This window comes from Vulpes vulpes, chromosome 1 (assembly GCF_048418805.1).
Source record: "Vulpes vulpes isolate BD-2025 chromosome 1, VulVul3, whole genome shotgun sequence".
Classification (NCBI taxonomy): domain Eukaryota; kingdom Metazoa; phylum Chordata; class Mammalia; order Carnivora; family Canidae; genus Vulpes; species Vulpes vulpes.
Window position 1 is genome coordinate 27,233,309 of NC_132780.1, and position 15,191 is coordinate 27,248,499.

A 15,191-nucleotide genomic window follows, 5' to 3' on the forward strand; every position below is an offset into this window, starting at 1 on the left:
CAGCCGGGGGTGTTTGGGGCCTCACACACGGTACAAGCCCCAGGTCTCTCATGGCATCCACATCCATACCTTCCGTGATCTCGTCAGTGTCCCCCTGAACCAAAACGGACTGCAGAATACAGTGTTTTCTGTAGTATTTAAAAAGGGACAAAAAAAAGGGGGGGGGTGGACGCGCTGCCTTGCGCAGCCCCCCAGGGAACAGTTGGCTGAGGACGGCTACCCTCCTACCTTGCTGAAGGACTCATTTTTTCTTTTCAACATCCTGTTCTGCAGCTTCCTTGGCCCTTTGTGCCCAGATGCCAAAAAGCTGGGCACTGGCACGGGCCATGCGGAGGCTAGCAAATGCCTTGAAGTTCTTCTCCTCTTCTGTGATGACTCTGGCCTTCTCCTTCTTGTAGACATTCCGTATGGACATGACTGGTCCTGTCAGCTGTGTTGCCAGTTTGAGTTCTTAGGCTGGCGCTGCGGGGGCAGGTGCCACGAGGGCTGGCCCCCACCACCCATGGTACGGGTCTTGGGCTGTCCTTGGCATCGATTCTCCCCATCGGGTGCCCTGCTCTCACACGGCCTTGAGCATCACCTGAACAATAAAGGCTGCACGCCAGGTGCTTGAGGACTGGGAGCCCTCCCTCTAGGGGGCAGCTGCATTTCGGAAGGCTCCCGAAGGACTCTGAAAGTCCAAAGGATGGTAGGGGGGATGGTGGGTTTTTAGGGCCTGAGACCCACAGGGCTTTTGAGCAGAGGGTTCAATCCCCAACACCCCAAACACAATCTGTAGCCTGTGTCACCTATGCAGAAAAGTGGCTCTCTGACCTGGTAACTTTAAAATGCTGTTATTTTTTCGCTTGCTACAAATGTAAAATTATTCTTTGATACAAGAAAACAATTTCATCGCCGTTTTGATAAAGCCCAATAATGCTGACAGACACAAACATTAAATATTTAACTCGGTGGGTGATGAAGAAATAGCAGCATAATTAAATATTAGAGTGCCTTCCTGTCAGGATTTCTGGACCCCAGATCAGACCAATGAGAGGACCTACCACCAGAAGGGAGAGAGTTGTGGTCAAGTGAGATAAAAGATCAACGGCCGGGCCAGCGCGGGGCAAGCCCATGACAAACCTAAGTGTCTGCCGTTGAGCACAACACCTGCGAGTGAAACCCTACTGTTTCAGGTCCACCTAGAGAGTTCTCATCTGAGTGTGGCCAGGAAAGTGACCCTTAGTGACAAGCCAAGTTTTTGACAGAAGAGAGGGGGATTAAAAAAAAGGACCAAGGAAAAACATCTTTTTTTTTTTTTAATTTTTATTTATTTATGATAGTCACAGAGAGAGAGAGAGAGAGAGAGAGAGGCAGAGACACAGGCAGAGGGAGAAGCAGGCTCCATGCACCGGGAGCCCGACGTGGGATTCGATCCCAGGTCTCCAGGATCGTGCCCTGGGCCAAAGGCAGGCGCCAAACCACTGCGCCACCCAGGGATCCCGGAAAAACATCTTTTTAAAAAAATATTTTATTTATTCATGAGAGACACACAGAGAGAGGCAGAGACACAGGCAGAGGGAGAAGCAGGCTTCCTGCGGGGAGCCAAATGTGGAACTCGATCCCAGGACCCCGGGACCCCACCCTGAGCTGAAGGCAGACACTCCACCGCTGAGCCACCCAGGTGTCCCAAACCATCTATTTTTTTTTTTTTTATTGAACACAATATGAACTTGAAATGATCCTCCAAATAACACAAATGACTCAAGACAATCTGAGTTTTCTCTATAGGCAATTATCACCCTTCTCGTCTGAGCGGCTATGGCTTGGAGCCCTTCTTTCAGAGGAGTTATACATTAACGAGTGCTATGTATTGCAGGACCAGCAGGTCCCCTGCTCTGACATGATGTGAAATGCTTTTCCCCTTACCTGGAACTGCGCTTGGTTAAGCATCTTCCCTCCAGGTTTTCTCCAACGTAATCGGGACACGTGGGGATCGCCACCGCGTTGCCAGCTTGCATCAGCTTCCTGTGGCTTCCGTGTGAAGACGTGCAAATGTGCAGCATGTAGGAGGTCAACTTGGGCAGCTGCTCTGCCCACGGGTGCAGCCCCCTCCCAGAGGACCCACAGGAACAGGTCCAGCGTCAGGACCACCCCAGCAAGGCTGCTGTGCCCAAGTAAGACCCCGGCAAAGGCCAACATCTACATAGACAACTGGGCAGATGCTTTCCCCTCGTCCTAATACAGAAAAGTCCATATGCTCTCAAGTCACAATGGGAAGATGTCTTTGCTTTTGGACACACTCCAGTGACTTAATCAGAACTTGCAGGAAATTCACCGGCACTCAATCAGCAACAGACTGCGTCCGTGAGAAGAGAAGTCATTCAGCACACACTTAATATTTTCCCCATTAACATAATTATTTCCCATGTGGTGAAAATCATGTGGTGTTTGGATGTGTCGCAGACAGAACGAAATGGCTCTGAAATCTTTAAAGCGCTATGAAAACAAGGGCCAGCACTTTACTTGCAAATTATCCTGCACAAAACAAAAGGCACGAGTTTTATCAGGTAACCAAGCGTGCACCTCACTAAGATACAATCAGCAGAGCCGGACGTGGACTCTCATAAACTGCATCCACAAGAGGCCACTCAGCTGCGCACTGACCATAAATCTGCAGGGTCTGCTGAGAAAGCGATGCCACCTCTGCCCTCCCCCACCCCCCGCCGCCGGGCACAGTGGGCATCAGCAGACAGCAAATCCATGCTCATCTCTTGTAATGGGTTTCAAATGTAATGGAGAGCTCAATTTCCCAAAGTAGAAAACAACCAACAAAAAAACCCTCAAAGTTTCAACGATTTTAAAAATTCAAAGTCTGTGCGCTTTCCAAGAGCAAGGAAGCTCCGGCACTGAGCGTGGGAATGCACACAACAGGCAGTCACCCCCAAGCCGAGTGTCATTTCACGGCAACAAAGCAATGCTGTACTGTTGGGAAGGCAGCGGACACCCCCACCGTCTACAAGCAAGGAGGAGCATGTCTCACAAAAGTGGGGCTTCCCCAGTGCTGCCAAACTCAGCCCCGGACACAGCCTCAGAAGGTGGTATGGTCTGATAAAATACAAAATAAAGCTAGCTCGATCGGTTCAGATAGAGAGCTATCAAGTTCTCCCCACTGCACACTGATCCTACCGCTGTGTCCCACACACTTCATATCTGTCCCCTTCCCAGGCGGGGCTATCAGCTCAGACATGCCCCCGAGCCCCTTCCTTTCTAGTCACTTTGCCTGGCCAGGGGTTACAACAGGGAGACAGGGTGGCCGTGTTCACCTCCTGTCCTTACTGAAACCAGGGGCAAAAGCTGGCAGCAGGAGACACTCCAGGCTCCACTCCACTCTTTATCCACGACCCCGAGCTGTTAGACCCCTGGGCCGGGCCACCTGCTGGGTGGTCTTACATGCACACCCCCTCCAAGCAGGCCTGCGCTTGGCCTCGTGAGGCCTTGGGCCCCAGGCTCTGACTGGGCTCATTTCCCACCATTCACACTGTATTCTAAGACCACGGAGGTCACCTGATACAACTGGCAATGCAAAGGGGGTATCTCCTCAAATCCAACATGCAATGATTTACTTAGTTCAAAGGGAATGGGGTAAGAGAAAAATATCCAAGTTTTCTTTTCACCAATTTTATTTATATTTGGTAATTTTCACTCAGAGAATCTATCAGTTCCTTCTTCAGTTTGAGATGTATGTATATATGGACATATGTATGTATGTATGATCCCTTAGAAACTTTATTTGGTATAACTTCACATTTTTGGTATATAGAAATAATTTTATTTCGTTATCGCAGCACAGTAGACATACAATCAATATTATTTCCTAGAGTGTGCAATATATAAATTATTCACATTAAAAAATTAAGAACAGAAAGCCTCGTATGCAGGAAATATTTAAAAATGTGTATGTAAGTTTGAATCTGTTTTTGACGGTATACACTACTAGCTTTATAAATCTGAATGGATATGATGTGATGCACGTTTGAACAAAGTACACAGAGGGGTCCACTCCAGATGCTCAATTCACTATACAGAGAACTCGCTCTTCACTTTGGTTATTGGGATTCCAGGTGCTGAGGCATACGTGGATCTGAAAGATACTTCCAGAAGTATATTTATTACACTGGCATTGGAAAGATTTCTGTGTCTTCTATTCTCCTTTATAGCGAGGGGGTCTTTTCTCTTTAAAAGCAAGAAGACCTTCAAGTCTGTCTTTTGTTGGAATAGTCTAGAGAAACAAAACATTATGTTACCTATGCCAAAAAGTAAAAACAACTACAAAGCTTTAACAAACCTTATGCAAGAAGAACTGATCTAAAATTTTGAAATCTAATCGTTTCAATAATTCTCTTACCAAATTCACCATTCTGACTCCAAGTACACTCTTCCCCCTATTTCAAATGTACTTTAAAAAAACCAACAGACTTTATTTTTTTAGACAATTTTAGGTTTACAAAAAATTGAGCAGAAAGTTCAGAGTTCCCATAGATCCCCTCGAACCTCCCAAGATTCCCCCCCCACACACTTATTAACATCTTGCATCAGTGCAGTATGTTTGTTACAACTGATAAATCAGTATTATCAATAATTATTACCCAAGCCCACTGTTCACATGGGACTCACTATGTTGTATATATCGCGGATTTGATTTTGACAAATGTATAATGTCATCTATCCACTACTACAGAATCATACGGAATAGCTTCCCTGTCCTAAGCATCCTTTATGCTCCATTGACTCATCCTGTCCCCTGCTGCCTTTTCTAGAATCTGTTTTTGAGTGTATACACTACTAGCTTTATAGTTGGAATCCTATAGTACATAACTTTTTAGATGAAACCCCTTCACTTTGCAGTATGCTCTGGAGGTTCTTTCGTGTCTTTCTGTGGCAGGAGAGCTCATTTCCTTTTATCACTGAATGTGCCTCCCTTGTATGTGCCTCATTTTATTCATTCACCTATACATCTTGGTTGCTTCCAAGTTTGGCAAATATGAATAGAGTTGCTAAAAAAACCATGTGAAGATTTTTGTGTAGACATAAGTTTCCAACACATTTGGGTAAATACACAGAAGTACAACTGCTGGATCACGTGCTAAGATTATGCTTAGCTTTGTAGGAAATGAGCAAATTGGTATCTTGTTTGTGTTTGCATTTCTTAATGATGTATGATGTGGAGTATCTTTTCTATGCTTACTTGTCATCTGTGTTTCTATGTTGGTGAGGTGTCTGGTCTTTTTTGGACATAAATCCTTTATCAGATGCATACTGCAAAGATCCTCTCCCAGCTTGTGGCTTCCCCACAATGTCTTTTGCAGAGTGGAAGTTGTTAATTTTAATGAAGTGAAACATCATTTTTTTTTTCTTTCATAGATTAGACTTTTGGTGTTATATCTTAAAGAAGTCATCGCCAAACCCAAGGATGCTGACATTTTCTATGTGATCTTCAAGAAGTTTTATAGTTTTTCATTTTTACATTAGGTCTGTGGCCCAGCTAGAGTTAAGTTTTATGAAGGGTGTAACATCAGTGTCCAAGTTCACTTTTTTGTAGCTGAATGCCCATATGCTTCTGTACTACTTGTTTTCAAGACTATCTTTTCTTCACCAAATTGCCTTTGCTTCTATGTCAAGGACCATTTTATTTTCTGTGGGTCTACTTATATGACTATTTTATATGAATCTACTTCTGGGTTCCCTATTCAGTTCCACTGATGCATTTGTTTGTTCTTCTGTCCATTCCACAGTTTCAATTACTGTAGCTCTACAATAAGTCTTGGAGTTGGGTAGTGTCAATCTTCCAACTTTGTTCTTCAATGCTAGATTGGCTAATTCTAAGTCTCTGAACTTCCCATATGAACTTCAGAACTGGTTTGTCCATATAGATCAAGTAACATGCTGAGATTTTTACTGGGGTTGTATTGACTCTCTAAGTAAAACTGGGAAGAAGTGACTCTTTAGTAATATTGAGCCTTACTATCCATGAACATGGTATAACTGTCCGTTTACTTACATCTTGATTTCTTTCAACAGTTTTGTAGTTTTCCTCTTATAAGTCTTGTATTTTTTTTTGATTTATACTTAAGCATTCTACATTTTTTTTGTACTAATGAAAATCCTGTTATGCTTTTAATTTTAAATTCCAATTCTTCATTGCTGGCATATTAATCTTGTATCATGCAATCTGGCTCTAATTGCTGCTTAGTGGGTTGTTTGTTGTTGATACTTTGGGATTTTCATGGACAGTCATGTCTTCTGGGAAGTTTTAGTTCTTTTTTCCCAATCTTTTATTTCTTTTTTCTTGTCTTACTACATACATTAGCTAAGATTTCTAGCAGATGCTGAAAAAGAGAAATGAGAGGAGATGTCCTTGCCTTGTTCTTGGTCATTAAGTATGATGCTAGCTGTGGGCTCTTTTATAGAAGTTCTTATCAAGTAAGGAATTGTCCATTTAATCATAGTTTGCTGAGTTCTTATTATGAATGGGCATTGGATTTTGTTAAATGCTTTTTCCAGATCTACTGATACGATCATCTGATTTTTCTGTTTAACCTGTTGATGTGATAGATTTACAGTGATTTCTGAGTGTTAAACCTGGCTTGCAAATCTATAAAACAATCCCATTTGGTTCTCTTTAAATATTGTATACCTACATTTTATACATTTTCAAACAACTGAAATTGTTTTTATACATTGTTGGATTTGATTTGCAATATTTTGCTGAGAATTTTTTACATCTACATTTATGACAGATAATGGTCTGTGGTCTTTCCTAAAATGTTGGGTTTTGGTATCAGGGTAATAGTGGCCTCAGAATAAGTTAGGAAGGGTTCACTTTGCTTCTCTTTTCTGGAAAACATCACTAAAAATTGATATAATTTCTTCCTTAAATGTTTGGTAGAATTCACCAGAGAAACCATCTGGGTCTGGTACTTCCTATTTTGGAAGTTTATTAATTATCTATTTAATTTCTTTAACAGACATAGGATTATCCAGATTATCTACTTGTCCTTTTGTGTCCTTTGGCATGTTGTGTCTTCCAAAGAATCAGTCTATTTCTTCTAGGTTATCAAATCTGTGGGCAGAGTTGTTTATGGTATCCGTTTATCATTCTCTCAATGTCCTTGGGAGCATTAGGGAGGGGCTTTCTTGTATAACTGATATTGGTGATTTTTACCTGTCTTTTCTTTGGTTAGCCTGTGAAGTCTGTCAACTTTACAGATCTTTACAGAGTCAATTATTTTTGTTTTGTTGGTTTTTTTCCTTTTTTTTTTCTATTTCCAATTTCATTGGTTTCTGTTCTAAATCTTATTTTGCCTTTTCTACTGCTGACTTTGAATTCTATTTGCTTTCTTTTTTCTAACTTTAAAAAAAAAAAAAAGATTTTATTTATTTATTCATGAGAGATACACAGAGAGAGAGGCAGAGACACAGGCAGAGGGAGAAGCAGGCTCCATACAGGGAGCCTGATGTGGGACTCCATCCCGGGTCTCCAGGGTCACGCCCTGGGCTGAAGGTGGCGCTAAACCGCTGAGCCACCCAGGCTGCCCCTTTTTCTACTTTCTTAAAGTGGAAACTTATGATTGACTTTAGGTCTTTCTTCTCTCATATATGCATTCAGTGCTAAAATGCTGTTCTAAGCAGTGCTTTCAATAGATTTCTACAAATTTTGAGAGCTGTATTCTAATTTTGGCTTAAAAACACTGAATTCCTCTTAAGCCATCCTCTTTGAAAACATGTGTCATGTACAAATACGTTGCTTAACCTGAATTAAAAAGACTAATCCCACCATTAATAGGTGTGATTTCCCAGCTATCCTTCTGTTTTGATCTCTAGTTTAATCCCACTGTGGTCTGACAGGATGCTCATCATCACTGTTCCTTTACATTTCATATGGTGTGATTTATGGCCAAATATACTTCTAAATTTTTTCTTTGGAGTCTACGGCTGCCCACTGGTAAGAAGTGCATAATTTACTTCATTCATGGCATGTGCTCATCAACGACAGGTGGCAATTTATACATACAGACCAGCCGCAGGGAGCACTCTAGCCGTCCCTCCTAACTCATGACACTGCTGTACTTAAGTGGGAGCTGAAGTACTTTCCAATTCTCACCAAATGTAGGACAAAATTCTCTTGCTACTTTGGATGCCCTAAACGAAGTTACTTTTTTTAGAAAACAAGGAAGGAAAGAAAAATGGGAGATTTGTTCCTCTATACAAAGTCCTACTAATTCGTGTAAAACACGAATTTTTCTGTAAAACAGAAAACTGTATACACTGTTAGGGAACTTTCAGTGAGCAGGAGGAAGGCTCAGAACCAATGAGTCTCAAATACGAATGGTCCCACAGCAGGCCCACGTTCACCCTACTGCCCTCCTCCCTCCTGTCTACACTGGAGTGAAGGTTCAGACTGACACCCATAAAATACAACATGAGCTAGAGATAGCTACAGCACGAATGGTACTAACTTAATAGTTCTTTATTCAGACAAGAGACATTCCTATATGGAAGAGAATCAGTGATAAGAGCTGGTAATAGTCAAATAGCAAAAACAACTCATTTCAACCTATTTGTATGATTTTAGGAGAGGCATGAGCATAATCTTGCTCAGAGATATATATAATTCATTTGACTTGTACAAAAGGTAAACATAATTTATAAGAGGTACCCTCACTAAATTTGTAGCTGCATTACATACCTGAGCATAACAAGCTTCTTCTATGGCTAATCCTGTTACTAAATCAACCTGTGGATAAAAGCATAATTAAATTTCAGCAGGAAATGCTTTTTAAAATATGGAATACTCAATATAAATTCAAAGTAGTAATGCTTTTCTCCAAAGCACAGTAACACTTCTCCAAAAAACACACAATTCCTTGATCTGATACAGCAAATTGGAAGTATGACCAGCATGAGAATTCTGGAACCGGGCTGCCAGGTTCAAATTCTGCCTCTACCACTTGAGAGCTGTGTAACTTTGGGCAAGTTAGTTACACAATCTTTGCCTAAGAGAACAAATGGGGGTAAACTAGGTAAAGCCTTTATAAAGCATCTATATACGGCCTGGCATGTAGTACAGATCATTTAAGGCATTTGCTGTTAGTATTGTTATGATTATGTGAGAATTTTTAAAAACCATTCAACTACTTTGTAAATTTTTAAAACTGTGTTAAAACTGTGTTTATTGCTAACAAATTCAATCTCTTTTTATTGCTATGAAGCCCATGAAGATATGGTGGCCTCTGGTCTGTAAGGAAGAAGTATCTTTCTTCAAAATTCCGTATCTAACCAATGTAACTGCTGTAATGAAAGCTCAATATACAGAGGTGTCTGCTTTGCTTCCTTGCCCTGCCTACTTCTCTCCTGGCTCAGGGCCTCCACTCCTCAGAAGCCAGCTCTCCAGGGTAACCCTAGGACACCCTAAAGACTTGCGTTATTTAATGCAGGCTCCCTGCATAAAGCACGTTGAGACATTAAAGGTAGAGAGAGGGCCTGGCTCAGCTCTGAGCCTGAAAGTTCTCCTCAGAATGTTTTTTTAATAACACAATAGTGGTGTTGAGAATACACAGAACGACCTTTTCTTCTGGTTTTCTATGAACTATTACCCAATAAATCTGTCTAGAGCTGAATGGCAAAAACAGCGAGCATGTCATAAGCTGCAGGACATGAGTGAAATTCCCAAGTTCTGTGATTAAGATCCTGATTCAACAATAGCTTAAGCAGAATGAAATCAATAGTGTAGCTAAAAATGAAACAAAACAAATAAAAAAAACCCTAAGCCTCAGTAGCCTGTAGTAATAGTAACATTGGAACAGCTGGATTTTAGAGCATTAAAAAATAAATTAAATTAAATCTCCACTATCTTCTCCAACATGAACTCAAGCATTAAGGCACTCACCTCCATCCCTTGATTAATTGCTAATTTTGCCACTCTCACTGCAACGGGTCCCTAAAATTCAATTAAAGAAATAGATTTTAGTTACTATTTATACAAATTATGTTATATGTCTCAGTAAAATTCAGAAATTCCCATTGCTGGAACCATGGCAAAGAAGCAACAAAAACTGTAAGACAGTTAATGGGAAATTTCTTTCTGGCCTTGCAAAGTCTACACAACACTTGGAAGAACTCTACTGGACTAGTAACTCCACATGCTTGCAGGTCAGCAGATGGGTGTGCCAGGAGAGGGCCGACCATTCTTCAGCAGATCTCCCTGGAAGTGGAGTAGGGAAAAGAAAAGGTGATGATGACACAATGCCACATGGAAGTGAAGGAGGGAAAACAAAAGACGATGACATGACACCACAACCACAAATGGCCTGACAGGAACCTGGGCTGGCGATGAGGTGAACGCTCCTGTCAGGGTCTGTTTCACACTCTGGCTCTGCACCTGTCCTCCTCGGGCTTCCATAACTAAGCATGATGAGGATGTATGGGGAAAGAGGTGCCCTCCAAGCAGTGCTCCGACACCACACAAAAGCTTGCAGCCCAAGTAAGTCCTTCAAGATACGTGAGGGTCACAGGGGAAAAAACTGGGTGTCTGCCGTGAAAATATTACTTTTGTCGACTTTAAAAAGCAAAATGCTCCAGATGGAATTTAGCTGTTTGCCCACATTTTAAATTCCTAAAAACTGTTTATGGGTCATGAAGTTAGAATTCAATGGTATCCTTTCAAGTGTCTTTTGGATTAGAATGCAAAATAGGCTCTAAATAGCAGAAGCACCAGAGGACTCCAATAAATAATGAGTAAATGCCTGATGGCAGGAAAAATACCATTCTTCCCAGGCAGAGGTTTCATTCATCAACTTTAACCCATCAAAATTCTCTAAGTCAAAAAAAAAAAAGAAAAAAAAATTCTCTAAGTCATACACTTATTAAAAATCTTCCTCAGAAGCCACAAGTTTGTGAGGCTCATAAAAGTATCTTTGTCAGAATTCTTGAAAATGTGATCTGCAATATGTGCAACACACACTAGAACCATGCTTTTAAGATCATCAAGCCTTTCCTTTTTTGTTTTTTGGGGTTTTTTTTGTTTTTTAAACAGACCGCTCCTGTCAGTGAGAGTCTTCTCTATCCCCCTGCATCCACCAGCTGACCCAGACCAGGTGGCTGTCCAACTCCTGTGTGTGCATGAATGGATGGAACAGGTCTGGGAGCCACTCCTGAGGGACATGTGGGCTGCAGGGACAGCAAAGTTTATGAAACTGGGAAAACAGGAAAACAGAAATGCTGGGAGATGCAATGTTCACTCAATGGGCCTCTTTCAAAATATAAAAGCAACGAAACCTCTTCTTCGGGACATTTTTTTCCCTTGAACAGAAAAATGGAAGTAACATCCAATACAGAAATCAGAAACACTGATTTTATAGAAGTTTTCTAGTATCTAAAAGAATCATCATTCAGTGACAGAAACTAGAAATAAAGAGTATCACCCTCAAATTTTGTTCTGTAACTTCTGCATATATATAGCCACACATCTTCTGAACCACAAGCATCTCCCTTGCCCTGGGGAAAAGGTTTAGTGGTTAATGTTCTCAGACGCACGTCCTCCAGATAAAAGGGACAGGACATAAGGACACCTGTTTTGCCACCTTGTGGAGTGCAGCTGGCTGTCAGATGGCAGGTGGGGAGGCATGGGTACTGACAGCCACAGGAGAAAGTGCGATGAGGTACAGAGGTGCCCAGGGGTACAGACTGCAGGAGGGAGCTGAGCCTTCAGTCCAAAGGACCAGGAGAAGCTGCAATGATCAGAACTGGAAGGATGCCATGACTTTTCTTAAACACCTCCCTCATTTCAATGCAGATGTGCACTGGCCTTAGAGTTTTAAGCAAAAGGAAGTCATTAAGCCAATACTTAGTTAAACTTCTGTTTCTCCTGCTACATGTACCTTTAACTTCTCTTTAGGCAGACATTACCCTAATGTTTTGGGGAACTATTAATACCAAAGTTTCAGTGAGAGCCTTTTTGTTTTTCCTTAAAGCACCAAAAATCTTTTCTATTTGCTGTCTCCATCAATTGAGAGCATAGAGCTCTTGTCACTTACATGGGGAATGAATTATGTAAGGATGTAAGCGCTGTGTCCTAAAAGAGCACACAGCTAGCTAAGTGAGAAGGACTGAAGTATCAACACCCGGCAGCGTGGTTCTAGAAACGGACTCCACTGTGAGGCCCCACCTGTCAGCAATCAGGGGACAAGCGGGGCCCAGCAGACCTGAGCCCCTGTCTGCCGACTGGGAACTCCTAACAACACCTTCTGAAACACGATGCAAAGCTCTAAACAAATGTGAAGGGCATAAGCATTTCTCTAGAGGGAGGTCTCATGAGACTCCCAGAAGGATCTGTAGCCCCTAAAAGGGTTATGAGTCCTGTTGGCATCAAACGGTGGAGGTGGAGAGGAAGTAACTCTGATTCCAGTACTGGGGAGGGAGTTATAAAACCTGAAACTCCACTAGGGATCAAGACAAATTGCTAATTGCTCACAAAGCAAAAGTCCTCTTATCTGTGATTTTAGAAGAAAGGAATATCCAGAAAATACACCAGAAAGAAAGAACAAAGAACACCTAGACCTGGCCCCATGATGCACCGCTGTTAACATTACTCATAAGAACTGTTGTTTGTGAGCAAATGCACCATGTATTCCAGATTCGAAAGTCTTAAGGTGGGGAAGAATACTGTGTGCAGAGGGGTGAAGACAGTGCCTACAACATCACAGAAACACAAGCAGGGGCGTCTGGGTGGCTCTGTCAGTGAGGCGTCTGCCAGGGTCCTGGGAGGGAGCCCATGTGTTGTGTCGGCCTCCCCGCTCAGTGGGGGAAGTCAGCTGCCTTCTCTGCCCCTCCCCAACTCATGCTCTTTCTCTCTCTCTCTCTCAAATAAAAGACAAAAAAACAAAAATCAGACACAAGGAGACACATGGTGGCTGTGGTGCGGGCAGGTCACTTCAAACCAAGCTGCAGCAACCAAGGCCTGTGCTGGGATGCTGGTTGTGGTCTCCCCAGCATGGATGCTTCAACGGGGCTTCAGCTTGGGGGTGACTCAGCGTGACAGCCCATCTGTGGCTCTCTCTCCGTGTGTAAGCTCAGGTCAGAAGGGCCAGGGGGCTAGTGAGGGAAGTTGCTAGGAAGCTGTCACACGTCAGTATGCACGCCACGCGTTATCAGAGCACGGCTACCGCGTGGGCCCCACATTATCTCCAAATCTTAAATTTTAATTCTGAAGGTCCTTCATGTTAATCTAATTTATTACTGCTTCCGGTTTTAGGGCTACCACATACTTTTCTATTTGGAAAACATCTCACAGTGGTATGTGAGAGGACTGTTTTGTCAATTTACTGTAAAGTTATTTAAAAAGAGGAAAAAAGGAAATGCAATCAGAAATACCTGAGGTAAAAACTCTCTTGCTAGGTCCAAGGCCTTTCGGTAGGCAGCATCCCCCTCCTGGTTCTGTTCTAGAACATGGCTGATCAAGCCCACAGCTTTGGCCTCTTGACCATCGAGCACACGTGCAGAGAAGATGAGCTCTTTGGCCAGGGACATCCCAATAGCGCGTGGCAGGCGCTGCGTCCCCCCTGCAGAGAGAATGGGGCAAATGCAGGCAATGAGTTCATACCTTTAGTCTTAACATTTCAATGTTTCACTTCTTGGCTTATAAAATAAACAAGGGCCAGAAGTTTATATGTCGAGATTAGTAACTGGCAAACTACTTCAAAGCAGAATCTAATTAGTTTATCAAATTAATAATGCCCCCCAAAACCATGTGAGTACCTTCTGTAATTGTTAAGGGATTCTGGCTCTCTTTATTCCTTGCAACACAGCTGGTGTGTCTCCAAATTGAATCCACAGTCATTACCACAGCAAGAGCATGTGGCACACTGGGTGGGTAAGCCACACTGTCCCTGAGCCCATTCACTGGATGCTGGGCACCTCATTTTTGGTTTAGACAAAACTTGTCAGGACCCGAGAATTCAACTCACCACGTGCTCTTTAAAGAATTGCTGATGGTAAATGAATTGCAGACTAATAAAAGAAGGAAACCAGGTAGTTACAGGTGAAAACAGGTTCTGTCCTCCTGGTGGCGCTTATGCTTTTGGCGCAAGCACGAATCACCCATCTCTCCTCCCCGTTATGTTCTAGTGACAAGGCCAGAAAGCTAGACAAAAGCAGGTAATATTCTTATCTGGTGGCCTCCATTATTACCAATAAGAATACGGAAACAGCTAGTGTTAGGCTTTTTTTTTTATTACTTTTTTAAAAATTTAAATTCAATTTGCCAATATACAGTATAACACCCAGGGCTCATCCCATCAAGTGCCCTCCTCCGTGCCCATCACTCAGTAGTTACCCCAGCCCCCCCGCCCCTACATCCCCTTCCACAACTCTGTTTGTTTCCCAGAGTTAGGAGTCTCTCATGGTTTGTCTCCTTAATTTTTCCCCCAAATTTCATCCTTAGGGCAGCTGAGGGGCTACCCCAAGGCACTGGTGGCCAGGAAAGCACACTGGCGACCCGTCATCCAAACAAGCTCACTGGGTTTTGTTTGGTCCACAAACGTCCCAATCAAAAGTGGCGAAGTGAAAAATAACGACCACAGGTTCCAGAATGCATATTTCCCTTCAGTGATGAAATATATTCCTACATTTTGAACAAATAAAGCTAGCACGCCTGCACTGGTATTAAGCAGATGCATTAAGTACCACGAGAAGTCATTTAGGAAACATGGGGGATTCAGAAAAACAAACATACACAAAACTCAGTGAGTTGGAAAGGATTGATACTTTCAATAGGGACTGGGTTGGAACACAAATGAGTACTGCTTCTATAAAATACAGTTTATTAAGTGTTTACACTGCCTCAGCAGTAAGAGATGGTGAATTTATAAGTGTTTTACTTGATGTGGCAGAAAAATGTGTGTTGGAACAAAATGAAGCACTGACAAATTTAAATCTAACTGTAAACGGTGATGTTGCTCAGTGTGCGAAAGATGGGTCTAAGAACTTATGGGACAAGCTGCAGGGAAAAGACAAGTTATTTATGGTGCTCCCAATGGCAGCTGATTAGAACAGAGATATAAATACAACCCATACAGCTCTATTTCCTCATGGAGCTGATGAGAATTTTCACGAGACGGACGAACTTATGGAGACAGTATTCATGATAAGCACAT

General features: G+C 42.5%; 1 protein-coding gene across 3 annotated transcripts in view; it reads right to left on the minus strand.

Annotated features, from left to right (window-relative positions):
* Positions 1-3,644: 3,644 nt before the first annotated feature.
* The window catches only part of AUH (AU RNA binding methylglutaconyl-CoA hydratase), a 158,409-nt gene continuing 146,862 nt past the window's right edge, over positions 3,645-15,191 (minus strand). For all 3 annotated transcript variants that reach the window (XR_012002123.1, XM_025984125.2, XM_025984124.2), the window contains 4 exons: positions 13,411-13,598; positions 9,929-9,979; positions 8,729-8,776; positions 3,645-4,261 (listed from right to left, as the gene is read on the minus strand). Coding sequence is in view for 2 of the 3 variants with exons in the window: in XM_025984125.2 (XP_025839910.1) it covers positions 4,184-4,261; positions 8,729-8,776; positions 9,929-9,979; positions 13,411-13,598 (365 nt within the window). In the remaining variant the exon portion in view is untranslated. The remainder of the gene's footprint in view (positions 4,262-8,728; positions 8,777-9,928; positions 9,980-13,410; positions 13,599-15,191) is intronic.